The 25,264-nt window shown below is 35.1% G+C and overlaps 1 protein-coding gene, 1 long non-coding RNA gene and 1 pseudogene across 4 annotated transcripts; 2 read left to right on the plus strand and 1 right to left on the minus strand.

Moving 5' to 3' along the window:
• Positions 1 to 130: 130 nt before the first annotated feature.
• On the plus strand, positions 131 to 6,020 carry LOC110695377. Of its 3 annotated transcripts, none has more exons than XR_002506044.1 (6): positions 131 to 505; positions 694 to 847; positions 1,967 to 2,083; positions 3,104 to 3,206; positions 5,354 to 5,520; positions 5,737 to 6,020. It is a non-coding gene; the product is annotated as an uncharacterized LOC110695377 (long non-coding RNA). The 3 variants fall into 3 exon arrangements; XR_002506042.1 differs by having other exon boundaries at positions 132 to 505; positions 680 to 847; XR_002506043.1 differs by having other exon boundaries at positions 132 to 505; positions 680 to 847; positions 5,357 to 5,520.
• Positions 6,021 to 12,196: 6,176 nt separating this feature from the next.
• LOC110695378 lies at positions 12,197 to 15,010 on the plus strand (annotated as a pseudogene).
• Positions 15,011 to 16,541: 1,531 nt separating this feature from the next.
• LOC110695376 (trihelix transcription factor ASR3-like) lies at positions 16,542 to 18,402 on the minus strand. The gene is made up of 3 exons (XM_021872615.1): positions 18,068 to 18,402; positions 17,658 to 17,967; positions 16,542 to 16,820 (listed from the first exon to the last, which is right to left on the minus strand). The coding sequence occupies exons 1-3, from the start codon at positions 18,400 to 18,402 to the stop codon at positions 16,542 to 16,544; spliced, it is 924 nt and encodes a 307-aa protein (XP_021728307.1).
• Positions 18,403 to 25,264: the final 6,862 nt, after the last annotated feature.

Here is a 25,264-nt window from a genome sequence, read left to right on the forward strand (position 1 = left end):
TACAGATAATTCTTTATTATCATAAGCAAGTGTTGTCTCTCAGTTATTATTGCAAGGCCATTATCTCCAATAATCATCAGAAATAGACTCACCCATCCAAGCCATCAAACCTCTAACAGCTAACAGGTTAACAATAAAAGAAACGAATAATCTAGAAATTTTAAAAATAAACTAATTATCGAGTCTAGACACATATCCAGTTGGAGTAGAATTGCTTAAAGTGAGAGTGATAAACAAATGTATACCAAAGTTCTTCATCATTGCCTGTTTCTTGTCTTGTTGTCTATGTCACTAGTTACTCAGTGCAGTTATTCTTGAATTTGATGATGTTCCCATTGATAACTTATTTTTGAAGATTTTTCAACAAGGCAAAGCATGTGATCTTGGAGGTCCTGTTCTTGTGGCATCGCTCAGCGTGAGCATCATGTTTTCTGCAGCAAGTCTTACATGCCCCAACCTCAACTACGAGCCTTCAAGTATATAAGAAAGCTACAGATAACTGCTGGTAAATTGCTAGAATTTTTTTTTTTAAAATTTTTTTTTTGGAACAATGTTATTAATCTGATCAGTTCATGGACAATAATTTACAATCAATAATCTGTGTTGTTTAGTGATCTAAAATAATAAAAATACGCTGCGTTACAAAATTTGACTTTAAACTACTTGATAACTGACTCAGGCCCTAAATTGAAGGGTGTAAGGAAAGGGAAAATTATTGAATCGTTCTGTTAGGGGAACTTTCTGGAGCTTATGGCTGGACCAAAGAGGTTGACTTTCGCTTTGTGTCTCTTATCCTGTCAAGAAGCAATGGCGTCAAGCTTACATCTCTTACGGAGTCTTTACTATGGTACAAATATGAATTCTTTTTTCAATTAAGCATTTTCTTCCTGTTCTGATTTTTTTATTCTTCAATTTATTATTGTCTTTTGCAATATCATAATTCAGATTTATTATAAAACATTTATTATTGTGGTTGTTAAATGTCAATATCAATATAAGTAAATAATGATAGGTTGTTTAAAACGAATCTAAAACCAGCCGGATGGAGTGACAATTATCTAATGAGTTACTGTGAATTACTGTGTGTTTTGGGATGCTCTAGCTTTGGTTGATGTATGCAATTGTCTGTTTGAATGCTGAAGTTTTGGTTGTGGCACAATCTACTCCAATGCCTCCTGCTACCTAAGTATTCATCTATTCATCCTCATTGTCCACTGGGAAAATTACAATGTGACAGTTTTTCAAGTGTTATACGGAGTCAGTTTTATTGATGTCTTTGGTTGGTTTGTGTTGTGGTAATTATGACCTGCTAACTCATCTGATGAAAAAAAAATTGATAGAGAGTAAGTGACAAGTAATCTACAGCATTTAGTCATTTTATCATCAAATGATTTAAACCCCAATTTATCATTTATGTACACTTTCGTACCGAATTTATAATATTTCTGGCAATTAGAAATAAATAATTTAATTTTGAAAATCTTTGTAGACTGTACACATGCCGAATAATTTATCACGGGTATCATGATTGAAATAGTCCATTTCCCAAATTTTTGCAGTGATTAAATTATCACAGTTTATTTCAACCAGTTCAAGAACTAATTCCCAACCAATTCTAGCCTGAAGAAATTTGTTGTTGAATTGATGTCGGAGGTGGTCTCTTTGATTAAGAATGCGATCAAGGAGAGATCCATTGATGGTCACAATACCTCTGTGGTTACATTTACTATTTATCTTCGTAGGTTTTTGTCATTGCTGTCTCCAAATCAATAGTGCTAGGCAAATCAATTTTTAGTTCAATTTTATTTGCTGATTTATTAACTTAAATTAGCAAAAAAAAACTGTAATTATGAATTGTATACTTGCTGCTGCTTGCATTCCATAATCCTCTTTTCGTTGATCCTTACTTTCTTAATCCTTGTCTCATAACTTGCCATTGTTCCCTGGTGACTTGGTGAGAATGCAGTGGATCAACTTGTGGAGATTATCAAGGATTCAAGGTCAGAATCTAGCATTCATATGAAATTGCCACAAACTCAGCTTTTGAAGGCTATCAAGGGCTGAATCTATATTCCGTGGAATCGTACGGTTTTTAAATTCTGTATTATTGGTTTTAAATTATGTATTATTGGTTTAGCTTCCTTGGTGCACCTTCTTTGCATTATGTGGTTTTCTGTAGCAATATAATCAAGAGACTCGGTTTGTCTTAAACGACAAGACAGAAAGCTGCATTAGTATAATAGAATATTTTAGCTATATGCTACAGAACTATGAAGTTACCTTAGGGATGTAAATTCCTTGTAGTCAGAATGATATAATGTGAGCAATAAAACCCAATATTTGAGAGGCACATATCCTAAGAATGATGGTTTAATTCATATGTTCAAGATGAAAGTGGATAAAAGTTATATGGGATATTGCGCATGTCAAGGTTTTAGTCAGAACTTTTAAGTCTGTTGGCACATATCACTGATGACTTAGGCACTTCCAGCCGTGTAATTGTGGATGCTCAACATCTTCTGCTCATTTATATGAGAAATAGTTGGAGAAAATTTTATTCAAATGCCGAGACAAAACGCCTGCTGTCTGCTTGACTCTACTATAACACCACATTGCAAATTTTTCTGACCGACTTAAAATTTTCTAAGATCAATCAATAATACTGATGCTGAATAAGACTGTAAGAGCAGAACTACAGAAACAAGTGTGTCAGCTTACCTGAATTTATTAAGGCTGATGTGAGTTTTCTGTTTCTCTTGATCTCCTTGAGTTGCATGATTTGCTACACCTGTTCACATACTCTGATGTTCTTGACAGTACATCTATTATTGAGGATAGCTTTGAATATCTTGATGCACCTATTGTGAGGATTGCTGGGGCCGACGTACCAATGCCTTATGCACCCATTCTTGAGAGAATGGCTCTACCACAGTTTGTTTTTACTGTGTATCATGTTGTGTTAATGCATATTGCTTTCAGATTTTAGGAATATTTGTTTGTAATTTCAAAAATATTACTTGTGTTCCTTGGTTGATATCTAAGGGTAGTTATTTAGCTCTGATTTTTGACGATCTTTTGGTGCTTTACTGATTGGATACTCCAGATTGAAGATATTGTACGTGCTGCAAAGTGGCATGTTATAGAGCAATACCAAAGGCGGCGCGGCAGCAGCATAAGTATTACCATACCTTTCATGTATCTTTGAGGTAGTTTCTTTGTTTTTGATAGTACACTATATTCGTGTTAAAAAAAAATAAATTAAATAAGGATAGTGCACTATCTGTTTTCTTTTATGCAATGCATGAGTTAAATTTCACGAGTACTTTTTTATTTTTAAGTTTAGCCAGCTTATATGTTTATTTATATATTTTGAGGATTTTTTTTCTGTTTTTACTAAAATGCTGAAGTGTTAAGATTTATGACCTTTCTCAAATTTGTAAGTAACTTCAGAAAATATACGAAGTACTTTTTTTAAAAAGAAATTATTTGTTGTAATGTATGAATTATCTCATCGCTTTACATTGTAGAACTTATGTCCTTAGCTTTGTTTTCTTGTGTGATTCAATTGTAATCCTAGCATTTTTACTTTGTAATTTAATTTCTTTTCTTTAAATGTCGTTTTCATTTTGTAATTATTTAGTTGTTTTTGCTGCTAGAAGGCTAAGAACTACCAATAACAGAAGAGAGAAGGAAAGCCTTTGTAATATGAATTATTTGGTTGCGGCTGCTGGAAATTCAATTCATAGCTTAAGTTCTGGGCCATAACTTGATTTCAATGATGCTGCCAGTCATGTAAGTAAAAAAAATTGCCTAAAAGATGTGAAATTAGATTAGTTTAGCTTAAGGGAGAGGTTAGAGAGAAGGAAAACCTTTTATATAAAAATTGCCTAAAAGATGTGAAATTAGATTAGGTTAGCTGAAATACTCTTTCGATGCACCTTGCACCCAAGCGTATACAAACATTATCAAGAGAAGAGAAGGAAAAGGAGTGTAGGATTTGGAGGAGTAAAAAGAGGGAATGAGAAAGAGTATAATGTTTATTGGCTCGGGGAAGGTGGAAAGTAGGAAACTATAGATTTAGAGATGCAGGGTTTGGAAGTTTATAATGCGAGAGAGAGGTGGGTAAGCAAAGCTGTAATAAAAGGGATACAAGGCTAATTTTCTTATAATGGACACATTAGATTCCAAATCTTTAGCATGCCCACCTAGGGAAATCATATGGAAATCCATCTAATTGTTCTTGTTCGAGTAGAGTAAATATGATCTGATATATTAAAACAGTAGAGCTACCTGGAATAGCTTGGATGACTTCAATTGCTACTCTTGATCTTTTGCCTAGATTAATGACTCTGACTAACCTGAGTCATATCAATTAGTTTTAGTGATGGGCTCCTACCCCAAAGTTATTTGAAATTTTATATCAGGAAATCTCCCACTATTCTATTTGGAATTTGCCTAAGGGGAAGGGCATTATAGGTAATGTAATTTACTGATGCTAATAGTATTATGAGGAGGAGGATAGTCGGTTAATAGAGGTAAATGAGAATCAGAAATACTAGAAATAAAAAAGAGTAGGCAAAGAGAAGCATTTGTAATATGAAATTATTGTGTTAGCTTAGTTTAGCTCTTTATAGTTAATCAGGCCACTTGAAAGCTTGACATTCTATCTTTATTTTGATGTAATTCAGAACAGTCAGTCAAAATATCTTTTTCATTTTCGCCTTTTTTTAATGGTAAGGAGGATTGTAGATGGTTCTTGTGTGATCCAGCTCTTTATATCAGGTAACATATATTTAATTTGTTTATATTAATCTCCTTTTTCTAAAAAAGGAAGTTCTATTGCTGTTGAAAGGGAAGGAAACTCTACAAACATTAGTCATAGTGAATAAGGCGTGAGTTTAAACCTGATAAAATGGTAGCACTGCAGGCCCAGGCTGTACAATGAACCTACTCAAAGTATGGTAAGCTAAAATCAAATATGCATCTTCAGTCAAGCTGGTAGCAAGCATTGTAAAATCTATCTCAGTATCTCATTACAGCTCACTATATATAGTTCATTAACCTGTATCTAATTTTGTGCATGTGTTCAGTGTGGGTTGATTTCTACAAGCTGAAGATATTGGAATCGATTCAGAATTGTATCCAATGTTCTTTAGTCTTGAGCTGATAGGAAAACTGAGCGTCTTTGATATAGGGATGTCTGACTGTGATGTGCTAAGTATTAGAAACTTAACCTACTTGATTTACTGGTGCAGTATCGCTGCTAGATGGCTTCCTGTACAAATTTGTCAATTGTAATGTTTACAAAATCAGTGCAGTGTCGCCAGCATACTCATAATTTTGTATTTCGTAGTAGAGAAGCAGAAACAATTATTTAAGAATGCTGGAGAGAAGACTATTGAGTGGTTAGACAAGCTAGGAAATTCTAATGGTACTTTTCAAATATCCCAAATCCGTTTGAACATGCAACGAGTAATGCAGAATATTGCTACGATTCTTCGTACACAAAGTACATTCAAGGTATGGACGTATGGCAATGTTTGTGATTTTTGTATTAGGTGTTTCTCATTTTTAGAATTATTACTCATCTCAATATATAATTCACCTTTTTGAAGCCATTGAGCTGAGATTGAGATTATTTGATTATTATTCATTCTTTTAATTTTTACAGATTAATAGTTTATTTTCTTACACCGTATATTGTAATTTTTGTTTTCTGATGGATTTTATCGACAGAGGAGAGGATATTCTTGGTATTGGAGTATTTTGATGGTGGTGAGTTGGTGACTTTGGAGCTTACATTCATAGGCATGGTAGAGTTACAGAACTGCTGCTAGGCACTTTATCAAACAGCTGGGTACAAGTTAAAAAAAAATTAAAAAATAAATTAAAAAAATAAATAAATCTTGCTTTAGTTAATAATTGTTGTTGTAAATATTAGGGTTTGTTATTTTTATATTTGACACAGTAAATATTACTCCATCTGTCCCTTAATATTGAAACTTTTGCTATTGTCATTATTCAATTTGGTACTAGATTTAGGCCCTGTTTAGTTCGCCTTATATTTGCTTATTTGATCTGATCTGATCTGATATGAATGTCAGATTTGACCAAGCTTTGACCTTAAATATACGATAATATATACGGAAAAAAATATATCAAGTCTTGTTAGATTCGTAATAATATGTATTTTATTAATATGGGATTTTTAGAATTTTTTTAATCACGAAATTAAAGATATTTAGCGATAAAAAACTGTTGATAAAACGATGATTTGATATGAACTTATTTTTCTGATCTGAATTTATTTTTAAAGGTGAACTAAACAAGGCCTTAGTCCAAATTTCATCCTCTTACTTTCTCTACCCTCCTTCATTCTACAATCTAGAAATAGTAATTTTTAAAATTCAAATGTATCTTTTCGTTTGACTCTATGCAATGTGCAAAAATCTCTCTTTATAGTGCTAAGAACACAAAATACTACCTCTGGTTCAATTTACTCGCAACAAACTCACAAATATTACCCCTTTGTTGCGAGTAAATTGAACTGGAGGTAGTAATAAAGGCGAGTGATAGCGATATATGTGTGAGCCAAATCAGGTAGGCTACTAACTAACTGGAAATATGCAAACTATGGGGTGGTATAGTAGTTAATGATTATGGTGATAAGAAGAGTTATTCAAGTGTAGGTGAAAAATAAAATAATTGAGGGGCCGTTTGGTTGGGGGTAATCATGAAAGGGAATGAGAATCAACTGGCCCGATTCCCTTTGTTGATGTCTGTTTAGCACTTTCTTTCATTCCCTTTCCCCTCTTCATTACCCTAAATCCCTCTAAGTTCATTCCCCACCCTCTAGACTTTTTCATTCCCATTCCCTAGCCACCACCACACCACCACACCACCACCTTCCTACCTCCACACACTACCGAGAAACCCAACCACCGCACTACCCATTGCTTCGTCGCCTCTCCAACGACCTTCGTCGCGTCCCCAACAACCCTTGCCGCCTCTCCCCCTCCCCGTAAAACTCCCTTCTCCTCACGCAAACACTAACTTAGCCCCTAGAAATCCCTCCCTTTCCTCGCAAAACCGCCGTCCAACCCTCCCCCACCCTCGAAACTGAAGAGAGAGGGATTTCTAAGGGCTGGGTTAGTTTCTAGGGTTTTCGGGGTTGATTTTCGGGGAAGAGGGAGCTGCATGCCCGGGGCCGGCGAAGGGCGGCAAAGGTACGGATGGTGGCTTGGTGGACGGATGGTGGCTACAAAAAGTGGAAAGTGAATAAATTAGGTGGTTGTGTGGTGGTTGTGGGGTGGTGGGGTGGTGGTTGTGGGGTGGTGGGGTGATGGGATTGTTTCCCTTTATTTCTAAAACAAACAACATAGAGAATATTGGGTATTTTTATTCCATTCTCTTCCATTCCCTTTGTTCATTCCATTCCGTTTACCCCGGGTGAACCAAACGACCCCTGATTGTTTAACACCAATTCGAGATGTTATGTTATAGAAGCTACAAGTGATAAGAAGAGTTATTCAAGTGAAAAAAGAATAACATTTGGAAGACCATATTTAAAGAATTGCTTAATGAAATATTTATGTAAAACAGTAAAGGACGAGTATAAGGAATGAGAAAAAGAAAGTGAACCGAATTGAAAAAATGCTGCTCCCTTCGTCCCATATTTACAGGCAATATATCATTTTGGGTGTCCCATATATTCCTCCTATTAGAGAATCTTTCTATAGTTGGACTACTTTTTTGGACAACAATACCCTCATCAGATTTTTAAGAAATATATATATATATATATATATATATAAAGTAGTACTCGTAATTACTTACAAAGCATAATTGAAGATTTGATGTATATTTCCAAAAAGACATATTGACAACCATAAACTTAGGTAAAAAAAAAAAAAATCTTACCTTATTTGTGACATATGGAGGATTTTTTTTTTTTTTATGAAAGACATTATGTATTTAGTACGGTTATTACAATATGATTATATTCCGTATATATTTCTCTTGTTTTTTAAAATTATGTTATACAAAGCTACAAGTTTCAACAATAAAATGCGAATATCATATCAACAAATGATACTTTTGTTATTTCCTTGAATGATTATGATTAGAATTTTTATCAATTAATACTCTATAACTAACTACGGATACTTCAATAATGCTTGCCAAGAACAACAAATGTTGATTATTCTTAGCTTAGTTTGATTTTATTTTTATTTTAATTTTTTTTTTACCATTTTTGTTGTTCCATTCAATTTTAATTTATTGAATATTACCATGCGTGGCACGGGACCTAACTTGGTAGAATTTAAAAGAGAGATCCGTAGAAAATGATAGAAGTTTAAAAAGTTAAGTAGATGCAACATTTGTACAAGAGAATGTGAACAAGGATTGAAAAAAAATGTAAAATTAGAAGATGAAAATTAAAGTAAATTTAGGGACGGACTATGAGTGTTGATATTCAATAGACAAATACCATATTTTGTTGTTTTGGATGTCATCGTAAATCGACTAGTAAGCTTATGTAAATTTTAGCGTATTAAGCTAGTTATAATATTTTATCTCAAATTAAAACTTAGATTTATATAAGCATTTTAATTAGTTGGATGATAATGAAGATGATATGACCATTACAAAAATCATGATAGTTATTTAGGAATGTATGACATAAGAACACAAAAATAATTAACAAAGGCGAGTGATAGCCATAGATGTGTGAGCAAAAGCCAAAAGGGAAGGAGTTAAGAACAAAATGACTTAATCCTATAGGCTTGTTTTTATAGAGTAAGACGTAAGGAGCTAATGCATTTAGAGGAAGACGTGAGATCAAATCTCAACACAACCTATTTTTTTTTTTTTGCTTTGTTATTTTAAAATTTAAATTAAAAGGCAATTATTCAATTTTTGAAGTAAAAATGTTATTAATTGAGTACTACAAAAGTGCTATCATTCGTTGTTTTAAAAAAAAAGAGTGCTATTAATCATTTTTCCTATAACCCAAGGACGTGTTCCATTTACATAATACGATGTATCTATTACTCAAAATTATTGCACTTTCTAATTTTTCTTAAAACTCCGCATATGGCTTGGAAAAATAAAGCAAGTATTTATATTTAAAAACAGATAGAGTAATACTGTAATAATTAACCATAAAAAGACCCAAGCCACTTACTTATTGGACAGATCTGACCCATTTATGAATGGACAGGTTAGGGCTTTTATTAATGGCCCATTGAAATGTTGTGAATAAATAAGGAGAAAAAAACCTGATGAAATGCACTTAACATCTCCATTGAAGCGCACTCATCAATTCATCTTCATTGCACTCCACGTTCTCCATTTATGAGGTAAGTTGTTGTTTCTTTTAGTATTCATCATATCAATTTCACAATCTGGGTTCATCTTTCATCTAATTGAATTTAATTGTCAATGCAATAAGTTTAGGGTTCGAAATTCTCAATTATTAATTCTATTACTAAGATTATGAAGGATCATAACCACCGATTATGTTGCTAGCAAAGAAATTTATGAGCCTAATTTGATAATTGAATTTCATATTCCTAAAATTATGTGATTTTTCCAGATAATTGAATCATATTTGGTTGCTAATAGAAAATCTCAAATATTGGTTCTACATACTAAGTTTATGAAAAGTAATCATCAAATTAGTACTCGTATTGCTTTAGTTTGAATAAAAAAATAAAAGCAGTTAAAGAGTAAATTTTTATTACGTGATAGTTAATACTCGTGATAATTTTGTTTACTCACTTTTGAATATGTTACTCCCTCCGTTACAGGTTATGGGCAAGGGCAATGATTAGACATTTTCCCTTTGTGCTTTATGTCAAATCGTTGCACATGACCTGTATTTGAGGTAGTATTTGGTAAAGAGTAATTTTTTATTGATGGTTAATTGTTAATTGTGGTAGATAGGTGACGATGGAAAACAAACATGGTAAGCGTAGGAGGCGTTTTAAGCGCGTACATTTACCTCTTGAGATGTGGCTTGAGATTCTATCTAGACTGCCAATCAAGCCTCTTGCGATGTGTACTGTTGTGTGCAAGAAATGGAGGTATATTGTCTATAATTTTAGGAAGAAATTTAAAGTTCCTAATTGTGGTTTGTTTTTAAGGCTTGCCACTAACACACAAGATTTGGTGGGTTATTTTTGTTTTAAAACTAAGAAGTTTATCAACATACCAAAAAGTTGTGCCATTGATGGGTATGTTGATGCTATTAATAGTGGGTATGATAAGGGGTTATTGACTAACTTATCGTTCGATTTGGGACCTTTATACAAGATTAATCCCTTGAATCCCAACAGGCAGGGTAGTTTCTTCACTTTCTACCTCGGGTTGTTACTCTTGGGATTATATGATGGTACTTATGAGGTACACAATGTTGCCACTAACCAAGTCTATGTTGTGCCCAAGTCACCTATTGTGTTGCTATATGGTCCAGAAACCGATTGTAGTCGGGCGGGTGCCATTATTCAACTTCCATCTAGGAATCTTGTTTGTCATTTATTGTTGTGAGATTTAGCCTTGAGTACCACAAGTATGAGGTATACTATTCGGAAGATGGTACTTGGGTTGGATTTGGGTTGGAAGGGTATGACTTTGATGATGCTGCTCATAAGTTGCTTACAGATAACTAGGGTGCTGTCATTTTTATGGAATTCAGCATATGTATATATTTATTGACAAACAGCAACCATGGTGTAGGATTTATGATCTCTGGGCCTAAAACTAATCAACCGAAAACATATCGTATAATACCCTTGCCAAAGCTTTTGGATGGGAAACATTTGAGCACAAAATTAATGGTATGTGACAGTACACTCCATCTATCTTATTATGATATTGGTACACTCTGCATTTGGAGATCTGATAAAGAAATTCGAAGACCTGGTGCAACATCAGTAACCTGGCATGGATTCGCAAGCTTGTGATTACCAATACCTTGGAGTTAAGTATATTGCCTTTCATCAAGACGAATGCTCAAAAACACCTAGCCAAAGCTTTTGATGCCGGTCATAGTGTGGTGCCACTCCCTTGCCTTCGTGATGCTCCCATTATCTTCCTCCTTGTCAACTCGACTACCATTTATGCATATAATTACACTATTGACTTCTTGGAGAAAATTGGTGACATTAAAGATTGTGATGATGTAGCTTGTGTATCTATATTCAAGCCATGTTTAAGATCGATCCCTACCCATGGTATTTGAGCAATGTTAGCAAATTTTTTGTATGTAGTAACTACTACAGGTATAATACTTTAAAATAAGTAAATTGATAGCGGTTCATGGAGCAAATTGATGTTCTTTTCTCTTCAATTATCAGTGCTTGCATAAATTGAGGTATATATATTAATTACTAATCTCCCCTGATTGTTTATTAAATTTAGATTTCTGATTTTTTTTTTCCTTTTACGCTTAATGATTGCCCAATTTTATAAAGGATTTGATACTTCGTAATTTGTATGCATTGCTTCTCTAGTTTGAAGCATTTATCCATATTGATCTAAGTTTGGAAGGAAGTTTTAGTATGTTAATTTACTTTATTGCTTTATTTAGATCTTTTGTTGTTTTCTGATTTAATTGTAGAACAAGATTTGACAGTCTAAACATTTAGTCAACTTGCTAAGCACTAGAATTAGATATTAAAGTAAAAACAACTGTATGTTTCAAAAAAAAGTAAAACAATTGTAAATAATTATCCTAGTCGTAGTTAGTTACATATGATAATTTTTGCATAGTCAAATATAGTTAGCATTCTTATCACTTAAAGTGCTTTTTTTTTTGTGCACCCAAGTAGCAAGCCCCAAAAGAAAACAAAGCAAAACTAAAAAGAAAAACAACAAAAATAGAAGCTACTAACTAAACCCCTTTGAGTAAATAGTTCGATCTGAAACCATCCTAGTCCAAGCTACACTAGGCCGCATAAATCCTTCTATAAAACGTCACCAAGATTCGAAGTGACCTCAAAATAAACTTTGGCTCCATTGTAACACCAAAATTAGCAAGTCAATCCGCATCACTTTTAAGTTGTTATGTTGTAACTATATTTAGCTAGGTTTGTTAAAATAAAATCAAACTAACAAATTAATAAGAACAATATGTAAATGAATCACTAATCAATTCAAATTCATCATCATTGGATTGATTATACTAAGAAATCAAGCCTTTTTTTTTCTTCTTTTTTACAAATCAAGCTAGTTATCAAACTAATCAAGTCAAAACTAACAAAATCAAGCAAATAACTTGATCATCAATGAAAACTTAGAACTAATTAAAAAAAATTTAAAAAACAAATGGGAAGCCAAAACAAAGGAAGAGACATTGGGTAGCCACATAATCAAAAAGTAGACCCCACAAAAATCAGAAATCAAACCCACTATCTATCCTCACCAAGATTACATTTACATCACTCACTCAAACATTACTTGGTTCAATTTCAAACACCCACTTCACTAGTTCACTCCTCCTTTCTCCAATGGCATCCTTAGCAACCACCACCACCCTTTCCCTGAACCACCTCACTCGCAACAACCCCACCACCACATTCTCTCTCCACCCCCACAAACGCAGACTCACCCCACCACCCCTCTCCGCTCTCCCACCCCTCCTCTCCACCATCACCGACATCGACTCCAACCCAACAACACTCGCCGTAATCGGTGGCGGATCACTCGCCGCATCAATCGCAGCACTAGCAGCATTGCTCTCGCTAACAGACCCCGAGAAGCGGCGTCAGCAGCAGGCCGAGGTCGTTGGCGGAGCGACAAGGAGGTTGTTAGAGAATACTTTAACGGTACAGGGTTTCAGAGATGGAAGAAGATTTACGGGGAGACTGATGATGTTAATAAGGTTCAATTGGATATTCGGATTGGACATGCTAAAACTGTTGAGAGTGTTGTGATGATGTTGAAGGAGGATGGGTCGCTTAGTGGTGTTTCGGTTTGTGATGCTGGGTGTGGGACTGGGTCTTTGTCTATTCCTTTGGCTAAGGAAGGTGCTCTTGTTTGTGCTAGTGATATTTCTGCTGCTATGGTTCAGGAAGCCAGGCTAAGGTACTACTCATCTTATCGTGTTATTGTCTCAATTTAATTGTCACGTTAATAATTGACACGTTCATACAGTCATATATGTACGTATATAAAATGTTGATATTGTGAAGGTAAGGTATTATAATGGTACTGTCTCAATTTAATTGTCTAGGACTTTAAGTAAGGCACATTTTATTGTTGTAGTAGAATTGTAGATTAGTCTTAGATGATTGTTAGTTACTCTTAGCTATTTCAATATAAATTATTATGTTTTTAGTTTGAATTACAGTAGTAATATAAATGTATATTGTGAGCTAGCTTGGTGAAGATGATGGGGAACTCACGAATTGAGCCTACCATCTGCTCGTGCTTGGGAGTGTGGGATTCCCTTACTTTTCCCTAACGATTACATTAATATCAACATCAACTCAATCAGATGTACGCGGACTTACCCTGTGGCTTGTGGCATTAGAAAGATTGTTTCCAATTGGCTTTAATCCTGATATTCAATAACTCTGTGCTACTTTAACATTATAAGAGATCTTTGCACCAGTCTTAGAAATCAAGATAAAGGCCACTTGTTTACAAATTTGTACTTCTTGCATTCATTTTGAACCAAACCGATGGTACCCTTAAGCACTGCAAATATGTTATATAAACAAGCAATAGTACATCAGTGTGTCATTAGAAAAAATCTGTTTGAAATGCTTTAGCATTAAGTGGCAATGAGTGCTCTCATGTTCGAATTTCGAGCAGCAGAGGTGTTGGTATGGTCTTCGATGTTTATAATTTCATAGACTTTGAGCAGGATCAAACAGAAGTTTCCGTTTCTATAAACTATAGCTCTTTCAGCAAAGAGAAATGCAGTAGATTCATGATTAGACCATTCTAGAAAGAGTAACTTTGTTTTCTTTTATGAACCTAAAAGTTATAATGACATTCACATATTTTATAACTCACAAAGAATGGCATAAATAACTGAACTCAATGCATGAGCGCAGTACAACCTTCTTGGTAAAGTTAGTTCAAGGAGCAGCGTTTGAATTAGAAAAATACAACTGACTTTCATGGTTTAATTTTATTAACCAACTTTCATGGTTTAGTTTTATAAGCTGGTTTATATGGTGGCATCTATGTTACAGTAGACACCCAAGTTGTCAGACTGTATGACAATATGATCCATTTTATAGTTTTAGTAATCGTAAACTCTTAATCAGCACTCTCTTCTGTTAATTAAATTGTAAATTGCTTTCATTTGATATGTTGAACCTGTTCTATACACGCAGGCAAAAGAGGAGCTTCAAATTACCGATACTAGTCCCTCATCAAATATTGTGATGCCAAAAATTCGAGGTGAAGGATTTGGAGAGCTTGGATGGGAAGTATGATACAGTTGTTTGCCTTGACGTTCTTATTCATTACCCCCAAGATAAAGCAGATGCAATGATTGGCCACCTTGCTTCATTGGCTGAGAATCGATTAATACTAAGTTTTGCACCCAAGACATTTTTTTTATTCTCTATTGAAGAGAATAGGAGAGCTATTTCCAGGGCCTTCAAAAGCCACAAGGGCATATTTGCATGCAGAGGCTGATGTAGAAAGGGCGTTGCAGAAGGCTGGGTGGAAGATTAGAAAGAGAGGATTAACTACCACACAATTCTACTTCGCCAAAATTGTCGAGGCAGTACCTGCATAAATAAATTCAGAGGTTAGATCCATGTTTTGATTTGTTCACATTCTCAACCTGTAGATTATTTTTTTGGGTTAGTCTTATTTAAAGTCCTGTGATTTAAGTGTATCTTAATATTCTGTGTTATTATAAAATTTCTGTATTCGTCAAGTATAGGCAACTCTAACTTTAATTAGACAAAGAACAGAAGTTCCAATTTTGTATGGGAGGCTTTTGTTGTCCATGATAATGAAAATAATCAGCTCATTTTTCTTATGACGGCAGATATTTTTTTTACTTCTTGCGTCCAATGTGTTCTGGACAGCATGTGTGATGTACATTTTTTGAAGTAGTCGAACACTCGAACTCTTTGTTCACCTCAAGTATTCGTGTGCTAACATGAATGAGTTAATAGACGCTTGATGCTTTACTTTGGACCAAAAAAAATTGAATTACTATCTATCTCATACATACAGTGTATATTATGTGCTTTGAAGTGATGATATTCAACTGTAATGGCCAATTGTAAATGCTGCTATGACTATCCTCTGGATCTATGTACCATAAACAAAACATTGTACCTTAATAAATAGTGACATATGTGCAGCAAATCAATATACAAAATGTTTCAATGTTAACTTCCAGTTCAGAGAAAAAGATATGCCTGTTATGTTGGGTAAAAGCCGAACAATGATATGTTGAAGGCAGTGTGATTGTCTTTACATGGTAATGGTTACAAAAACGAAGAACTGGTGTCTCCGCAGTTTTAGTTAGGACATCAGTAAGCTTGCTGAGTATATTCGTCAATGCATTGTTGTTTTTCTTCTTCTGTTCAATGTCCAGTTGATACTGTTGACAGATGTTGTTGTGCCTGTTGAGTACAGTTCTGCATTCTATAATTTGTCTTCTGCCTCTATGACCCTATGTATCTGTGCCTTAAGAGGAGTTAGAGCAAGTTTTGTTCTGTGCCTTTGAGCAATTAGAGATGTCTAGGCATGATTCAATTGCAGTGTAGAATGTGAAGAAATCAAATGATTGAACCATAATTGTGACAGAATATAAGGAGGTAAAAGGCATACTCCAAAGATATGATGGCCTCCCTAATGGAATGGCGAAACTCGACTTGGGTGAAACCAAAATTGTAACCTGGAGAAAACTCAACCGTCTCCGAGAGTATTTCATTCTTATGGTGCCAAAATTTGAGGTGAAGAATTTTAAGAGAATTGACTTATATCACCTTATGTTTAACCTGTACTTTTGTTGACCTTGATAATTGGGAAAAAAATAAATCACCCCATTTTTCTTATGATCAACATAATTTCATTGCTTCCTCTTCATCTTGTTTGAGACATCACGTGTGATTTTTTGACTAGCCACCTTGGGTATAAATATGAATTGCAGATCAAAATATGAATTTATGTATTGAATAGCAGAGATTGACACTTGGACACGCACCCCATGTTTGACAGCAGGGGTCTTTTAGCAAAGTATGCAATTATTCCAGTATCTATATCGTTTATTCAATCATTCAATGTATATCCTGTGCTTTGAACTTCTGATATATGCATTTTAAATCGCCATTGCCATATCCAGTGTGTAAAATAAAGAATGATTCCTGGATTTTTGCCCCTTGTTTTTAGTATACCTAAATAAAAGGGACTTGGGTGAAACAAATCAGAAGTACAAAATGTTTAAATGAAAATTTGCAATTCAAAGATAATAAGTAATTGTGTCATGCATGACGAAGGTCTGAAGGTACTATGAGGTGTGGACATCTTTTACATGGTAAAGGTCTCGAATTCTCAGGTCACAGCTTCTCAGCAATCTTAGACAGGACATCAGTAAGCTTGCTAAGTGTAGACATCAATTCATTGTAGTTCTGTTTCCTCTGTTCTCTCTCTAGTTGACAGTTTTTGTTATGACTTTCGAGTTGTGCATTCAACAATCTGTTGTTTTCCTCCAACACCTTTAAGAGTTGTTCTTCCGAGCAGTTTGCTTTACATTCATCTGTAGATAATCGCTGTCTTTTGCCCTTTCCTTGTGAATCCTCGTTAGAGAAGTTTGGCCTTGATTCTTTTTGAAGTATCTGTTAGTGTGAAGAGACATCAGATTATCTAACAATTACAGAATGAAGAATGCCTGAGATAATAGTAAATTTCATTTAGTTTAGCTTGTTTTGTAGAGAATTCAGAGAAATCAATAGACTGATAACCCGATGATGCATATGCATACTAATATTTGGTCTTGGTTTGGATTCCTAAGTCGAAGATTAGGGTAAATTCATAGATATTTATAAAATGCAACAAGTGAACTATTGGGTTTGGTTAAGCTAATGTGTATAGAGTGTTTCATTCTCGTACCTTGATTCGAGCTTTTGTTCTTTTTCTGGAATGCTTGATGATGCTGCTCTTCTGCTCCCAAAGAAATTACAATCAGAAATGTATGTCATAGAAACAAACTGAATTTCAATACAAAAACACTAGATGGCAAAAAAGAAAACAACTCTTTAAGACTGAACTAAAGGTGCAACACAATATTGTCATCCAATACCAAGAGTGTCTTAAGACAATATGACCCATCAATTCAATCAACACTGAACAATAATTTTATATGTTTTCAATCAACAAACTCAGGTGTGGCATTGTAACCATTTTATATGGCGTCTGATATCCCGGTTCTGTTCGATATCAAAGGGCATTTTATATGTTTCAATATCTTTTTACGACGTAAAGAAGGGTTGAAATGCAAGGGCGATAAACTCAAAAAACTTATACGAAGTACAATGTACATACAATGGTCTTATGGCCAATTTTATATTATGTTGCACAAAATCAAGAAATTCAAACGTCAAGAAAAACAATAATTGTATGTTTTTGGTTTTTAAAATACCTGAAATCGGTTCTTGAATGCAGAAATTCTTAACAGGTTCCTCAGTCACATTGTCAGCAGACTTAACATCATCCAACTTCCCTGTTATTGCCAGAGTCTCCTGCACTTTATTCTTGATTTCAGACAAAACCTCTGCACCATCCTGCATTTTCTCATCCTCCTCATCAACCTCGTCATCGTCGCCACCCTCCTCGGAACCAAACTCAGCATCATCAGATACAGCAGCAGCAGCAGGAACCGCCTGTAAAGGCAACGGCGAAACAGCACCAGCAGCACCAGTCTCCCTTCCTTCCAAAACCTTAAACACTTCGACATCGAACGTAACAGGCAGCTTCTTCTCTTTTCTAAGATCATTTCTCATATTCCAAAAAAGAGTCAGCCTTATTTACCATCTTAGACTCCCAATTTTTCACCTTCCTGAAATCTCCTATCAGATTACTCCACCTCTTCTTGCATTGTGCAGGACCCCTCTTCACACCTTGCTGCTTACAGTAACATGATATCATTACCCACTTCGGCTCCGTGTTATCAAACAACAACGACGGCGACGATGATGATGATCCTGCTCCTGCTCCTGCACCTGCACCTGCATTAACTAGTAATGCAGAACTGATCTTTCTGCCTTTGTGAGGGGAGTTTTCAGTGATTTCCTTAGCCTGAATGAGTGTAAGAGTTTCTTGCCTAGTCCATCTTGGGTGTCTTTTGCTCTTTGCATCAGTTACACTGCCATCATCCAAACCCGGGTTTTGGTTTCCGTTTAATTCAGAAACAATTGCCATTGTTTTTTATTTAAAAAAGCAGGGACAAATAATAGTAAAGATTCAATCTTTTTTTTTGTTATTATTGGTTTTTGGGATGTTCTTAAGTTTTGGGGCTGTGCTATACAATTGAAAGGGGTGATTAGGGTAAAGGAAATTGATAATTTTTGGAGATAATATTTGGGGTCTGTAAGTAATCTTACAGTTTAGGTAGGATAGTGATCTTTTTGGGTGTTTTTCCAATTTTAATTAATTGAGAAAATCTTTTCTTTTAAGTCAGTAATAATGGTATTATTTGATAGCTAGGTTAATTGTGTATCTTATAAATAGGGTGATTATTTCCTTGCTTTGGATGATTTACTTACCTAATATATATGGTACATTGTATAAAATAGAAGATCAAGTTTATTGCCATTCTAGGACTTAGGGAAATAGAAATTGATACAAATTCTTAAATGAAACTGATTCACATTAATTTATTGTGAACCACTAAATATTAGAGAAACTGTGGTTGTTTAATTAAATTAAAAAAAAAAAAAAAAAAGTCACTATAATAAAAATAAGGTCATTATGTTGAAATAAAAGTCATTTTGGTATTATATAGTCTATAAGAGGTTAAATTTTTTAATGAAATATTTTATATAATGGTCAATATGAAAATTAAAGGTCACTATGTTAAAAATTAGGGTCATAACGTCGTATTCAAGTTCAGAATAATATTAAAATTATACAAGTTTTAATAAAAGTTACTATGTTAAAAATAAGGGTCACTATGTTTAATATAATGTCAGTTGCGTGTGTATAAATTTCGGGTCCATAATAATATTATTGTGGACCAGGTCCATGCAAGTCTTTTTTTTTTATTGGCATTAAGATACAACTTTAACCGCAAGTGTTTAATATTGCACGAAACTACGGAGTAATAATTTAGCGGGATAATGAACAAAATTACCCTTGGCCTCTTTACATAAACCTATTAAGCAAGTCAGAAGTCGACAATGCATAACATCATCCAAGGCAATGTCCAAAATAAAAAAGAATACCATGTCAACTTTGAGAGTCTTAAAGATGAGAATCAAGAATCTCTAAGGGTTATTGGAAGTGGAAAGATTTTTATCAAGCAAAATGATCAAGTTTTATTTGTATATGAACTAGTTGTGATTTCCTAGATACATTGGGCTTTTGGGTAAGACTATTTGGGAAATTCGGTATTTTTATCCTTTTTCTCTCAGTAATTTTACACTTTCTTCATCTCAATTTACACATTTTTTATTATTCACCATATACCTCTGAATTTTTTTAAAATTTACCATATATCCTTGAATTATTACACAAATTCACCATATACCCCTAATGACAACGAAATGAGTTCATAGATATATAGTGAATAAATAAAAAAACTCAAAGATATATGGTGAAAAAACCGTTAAACAAATATATAAAACTAGTTCAAATCCAACTTGAATAACCCTTAAATTAAACTTGGATAATCCTTATTACCGCTATTAATTTAAAACTTATCAAATTCATTAAAACTTACTAAAACTTGAAAAATAAGATGAATATCATAGATTCATTAGGTCCTTATTTTAGGATAGAAAAATTCAAGTAAATGTTTACAAACTTGGGAAAAAAAAAATGGAACGATCAGTTTGGATAATCCAAGTTTAATCTACAACTAAAACTATTTTTTCCTTGATAAGTTTCTTGAATAAATCTTGTGTACAAGGGTATAAGCATTTGTTTATTTTAAAATTCTCTTTTAGTCAACAACGTACCTTGTCAATAGTGTTAGTAGTCAAATACTAAGCACAAAGTTTCATATGCGGCTGGCCGCACTATATCTCCTATTCTCTTTTCTGTTTTCTTCTTCCTACCTAAACACACCCCTTTCTCGAACTCTCTTCTATGTCTCCTTTCTCCTCTTTCTCTCTCTCTCCTATTTTCATCTTCTCTAGTTAGCCCACTCAAATTAAACAAGTTAAATGTAGCGGCGGTGGTAGGGGGTAAGGAAGCTCCTCGTACTCCGTCGCCGAAAACAAGCTAGAGGTTTTAAGGCCAAATTCATCCATGAAAATTCTAGATCTAGAGTTTTTATGGCTAAATTTGGTCTTTTTAGACATATTTCAAGTGAAATTCGAAGCCAATATTAATTTTGAGGTATTTGTTCGATTTAATTTTTTTTAACAATTTTAATGGTTGTTAGTGGTACGGGAGTTGGTGGTGGTGTGGTGGAGTTTAAGGTTTTGAGGACGGAGGTTGAGAAAGGTCGGTGTTGGTGGTGGTTACAGTGGGTTTGGGTGTGGGTTAATGGTTACTAGGTCGGGGGCTACCAGGGGTTACTAGGTTGGTCAGGGGTTATTAGGTCGGTCAGGGTTACTAGGTAGGGGGTTAATAAGGGTTACTATGTTAGGGGTTACTTGGTCGGTTACTAGGTTACGGGTTATTAGGTCGGTTAGGGGTTACTAGGTCGGTCAAGGGTTACTAGATCGGGGTTACTAGGTCAGTCAGAGGTTACTTGGTCAGGGGTTACTAAGTTAGTCAGGGGTAACTTTGTCTGGGGGGGTTACTAGAGGTGTTACTTAAGTTGGGTTACTGGAGGGGTTACTGATATGGCACCTTGTCGCACCGTGCGGCCAGCCACATCAGAAACGTGCTAAAGAGCTTAAACTCCTATTCAAACCCAAACTACAATTCCTACTCATACTTGAATTGGGAAACCAAACCAATATACTTATACAAAAGGAAAAATTGCCCGAAATAATTTCATCTTTGGGGCGTCTGCTAAAAATAATCCTACCTTTGTGTTATTTTTAAATAATCCGACCTTTATACTTAATCCGCTTAAATGGTCCCAACCGGTCATGTAACTTGTTATAACAAGTCATGTGACACGTGTCGTCCTATGATTAGTAAAAAAAATAAAAAATTAAATTAAAAATAATAATATCTTTTTTGAAAGAAAAAAATAATAATAATAATTTACTAATAATTACCACCAGCAGCCCAACAACCCTCCATGGTCGCCCGAAACCCTGACTGACACCTAACGCCGAAACGCCGCGCCAAACACCTCCCCTGAACTACCGACCCTCCTCCCCTCCACCTGAACCGCCGACCCTCCCTCCCCTCCCCTCACGTCGCGATTCTAGCCCCCTTTTTCCTCCGTCCCAATTTCGCCCGCGAAAGAGGATTGTTCTTCTTCGACGGCGTTGATAAGAGGAGCACGAAGCAACCGAGCTCGTCAATGAGAGAAAAGACGGTGGAGGTGGGTTCGGAGGAGGTGGATATCGCTGGCATTGGAGGTGGTGGAAGAGAGAAAGAGATAGTTAGGGTTCCGCTGGAGCTTGGTTCGGAGGAGATTTAGTACAACAAGAAGGTTGGTTGGGCTGGGGGATGGGTGGCTGGGGCTGGGGGACTAGTGGCTGGGGCTGGAGGACGGGTGGCTGGAGCTAAGGAACCGGTGACTGGGGTTTGGGGCTGCTGGTTTCTTTCCTTTTTTTTTTAAAAAATTTTTTTTTTTTTTAATTTTAAATTTTAGATAAATCACGTGGTGACACGTGTATTTTCAAACTTAAAATAAAAACCTGTTGAAAAAGTTACCAATCACTTGGGATCATTTAAAGCAGATTGATATTAAAGGTCGGATTATTTAAAAATAACCCAAAAGTGGCATTGTTTTGGGCTAACACCTGTATACACCTAAAAATGTCTCCCCAAAACCACACCCGATGATGAACAACCTTTCATGGCTGTTATTGGTTGGGTTGAGTATTTAATCTTTGGAGTGCTTAAATCTATTTTCAATCCCAATACATTTCATAAACCAACTCAATTTCTAGTCCGGCCCATTTCACTAAACATAACTTTTTTTTTTGGGTCCACATCACAAAACCGAGATAAACTGATTTTTTGGCCCTATAATTTTTGATCCAAATAGGTTGGATAGGCCTTGAAATAATATTTCCAATGATATATCATAAGCTCAATTCCAATTTAAAACGAAGAAGATATGAGCAAAATACTAAACTCGGCCCAAAACCGACACCCTTTCACTAAAATGGAAAAAATCTTAAAATCTACAAATGATTTTTATCCGATTCTATTAGGTTGGAAAGTAGAATTTATAAGATTTCTAACGATATATTATATGCCTTTATTCCGAGTTACGGATCAAAAGTTATCTTAATTTTAAAAAATGCGTAAAAAAACTAGAATTACTGGCAACAGTTTAAAAACACCGCGCCACGGTATAAGTTGACGTGGCACAATGCTATATACCAAGACACGGTATTCTTCACCGTGTCACAGTGCTTTTTCCGTGTTTTTCCGCATATCTAGGAAAACTGTGCAGCGCAACACGATCTGCAATACTGTGCCACGGTGAACTGCGTCGCGTCGCGTCGCAGTATCCTGTGTCGTGTCCCCGCATACCGTGACACAGGAATTCCTTTGTGCTTTCCGTGTACAAAACCTCACGCGTTTTCTGAACTTAGCCGTATTTTTGTAAAATTGTCTATCGCGACACACTTCTTTATCCCGTGTCACGGTAGACAGTACTGCGACACGGTGTTCAGTGCCGCATCACGGTACACACACCGTGTCACGGCGCTTAATTAGGGTTTTTTTCCGCTGATTTATCTCTTTTAGGGTTCCTTGGAGTCCCCTTGTTCGTCTCCTCTATAAATACAAACCTCATTTCTGCAGTTTCGGGGCACCAAAAATCATTCTCTCTCTCCTTACACCAAAAATCGTTCTCTTCTCCTCTTTAGCCTAAACACTAGCCTTCTTATTCTTCCATAATACTTCTTCTAAGCACTCCAAGGAGTCCATATTTGACCCGAGGTTCCGTCCATAAACCAAGACGTGAAAGGTATAATTAACTGAGGGTTTGAACCAAATTAACTCTAATATTTATTTAAATTAGTTGTTTCAATTTGATTTATATTTTAATTGAAGTTACTAACAGTTTATTCATGATGTAGCAATTCAAGTAAACGCGAAAAATGAGTAATTAATTAATTTAATTACTTATTTTATTTTTATATTGCTAGTATCATGATTAGGTTTATTTGATTTGACTAACGATATCATTGTTAAATTGCTTCCAATATAAATGTTTATTTTATTATATTTATTGAATATTGCATGTTAAAGGGAATATTTAATTGAATATCACGCTTAATAAGATAATTTGGACAACCGGTTTAGGTTCCTTTTTAATCTTGTTGTTTAATTAAGTGAACACAATATTTTTAGAATTATATGTTGCATTAATATTCAACCACTACTAAATTTCGGCCAAATTGCGACCGCCTCAAACGGTCGCAGAAAATAGCAAAAACGGTCGCAAAACAAAATTGCGGTCGTCAACAGTTGTAACATGGTGGTCTTTATCTCTTGGTCGCAAAAAAACAATATTGCGACCGTTTGACGGTCACAATTTTTTTGCGACCGTTTTTACTATTTTCAATGACCGTTTAGAGAACGGTCGCAAATATTAGTAATTGCGACCGCTTAATGGAACGGTCGCAAATATTGAAATTAGCGACCTTCATAAGCAGTCGCAAAAAGTTTTAAAAAAAAACAAAAAAAAAAAAAAAAGAAAAAGACCCACCACCCAGGCACCCACCCGTAACCTAGATCCCCCAAAATCCCAAACCAGATCCCACCCAAACCATTACCACTTCCAACCCTAAATGACCACCATTACCACTGCCGCCGCCGCCCTCTACTCACCATCACCATCGCCACCTTCAACCACCAATACCCACCACCCCCCACCCACCCTTAACCTAGAAAAAACATTTTAAAAAATAAAAAATAATAATAAAAAAAAACAGAAATTTAATCAACAAAAACAACCCGCATAATTTCAAACAAAAATACAAAAATCAAACCAAAAATCGAACAAAAAAAACAACATAAATTTATCAAAACAATTTTAACCCACAAATAACACGCACAAAAATTAAACCAAAAAAAGCACAAAAATTAAATACAAAATCAACAAAAAATTCGAACACACAATCACACAATTCCGAACCCACAAAAAATTCGAACACAAAATCACACAAAAAATTCAACTCACAAAAATAAAACCTACAAAAAAACCCACAAAAATTCCAACAATCACACAATTTTGAACCCAATTCGAACTACTATTCGAACAAAATAAACAAAAATTGAACAAAAAAAACGAAAGTAAACCACAAAAATAAAAAATATGTGAAAAACAAACACCATTTCAGAAAATCAACATACCTTCCTTAATATTTCTTCATCTTAGGGTTTCTATGGTCAAATTCGACCATGAAAACTCCATATCTGGAATTTTCATGGTCGAATTTGACCATGAACAACAAAATTAGATAAGTCTAGCGCCGGTGAAGAAGGCGAGCATGGCTCGAGCGACGTTTAGAGAGTAAAGGGAGGTGGTAATTAAAGAGAAAAGCACTACTAGAAAACAGCTTAATTCCGACGGAATTCCGACGGACAAGAAAATCCGTCGGAAAGTACGAAATTTCCGACGAAAATTTCCGACGGATTATAACCCGTTTCCGACGGAATTTAATTTTTTTTTTTAAAAAAAAAGGAAAAAACGCCAAAAACCCTAATACTAAAACGGCGCCCCAACCCCCCCTCATTCACATCCGCCTCTCTTCTCCCTTTTCCCTCTCCTCTCCTCTTCTCATTTCTCTTTTCCCTCTTGGCTCTGCCCCTCCCCTCTTTCAATCTCTTTCGCCTCTCCTCTTCCATTTCCTCTTCTCTCCTCTTCCCTTTCCTTTCCTCTTATATTCCTATTGTGTATATCCGCAACATCAACCACCGACGTCGACCTAAAAATCCAAGGAATACCGACATCAACCATCTTCTCCATCAA

The sequence above is a fragment of the Chenopodium quinoa genome, unplaced genomic scaffold (assembly GCF_001683475.1).
Source record: "Chenopodium quinoa cultivar QQ74 unplaced genomic scaffold, ASM168347v1, whole genome shotgun sequence".
NCBI lineage: Eukaryota > Viridiplantae > Streptophyta > Magnoliopsida > Caryophyllales > Amaranthaceae > Chenopodium > Chenopodium quinoa.

Bases quoted from the DNA above. Each gene is read 5' to 3' on its own strand.
- LOC110695376 (XM_021872615.1), bottom strand. From the start codon at position 18,402: ATGGCAATTGTTTCTGAATTAAACGGAAACCAAAACCCGGGTTTGGAT. The intron at 17,968-18,067 runs GTGGAGTAATCT...AAATGATCTTAG, and splicing joins CCTGCACAATGCAAGAAGAG to AAAAGAGAAGAAGCTGCCTG. The intron at 16,821-17,657 runs GTTAAGAATTTC...TCACACTAACAG, and splicing joins ACAATGTGACTGAGGAACCT to ATACTTCAAAAAGAATCAAG.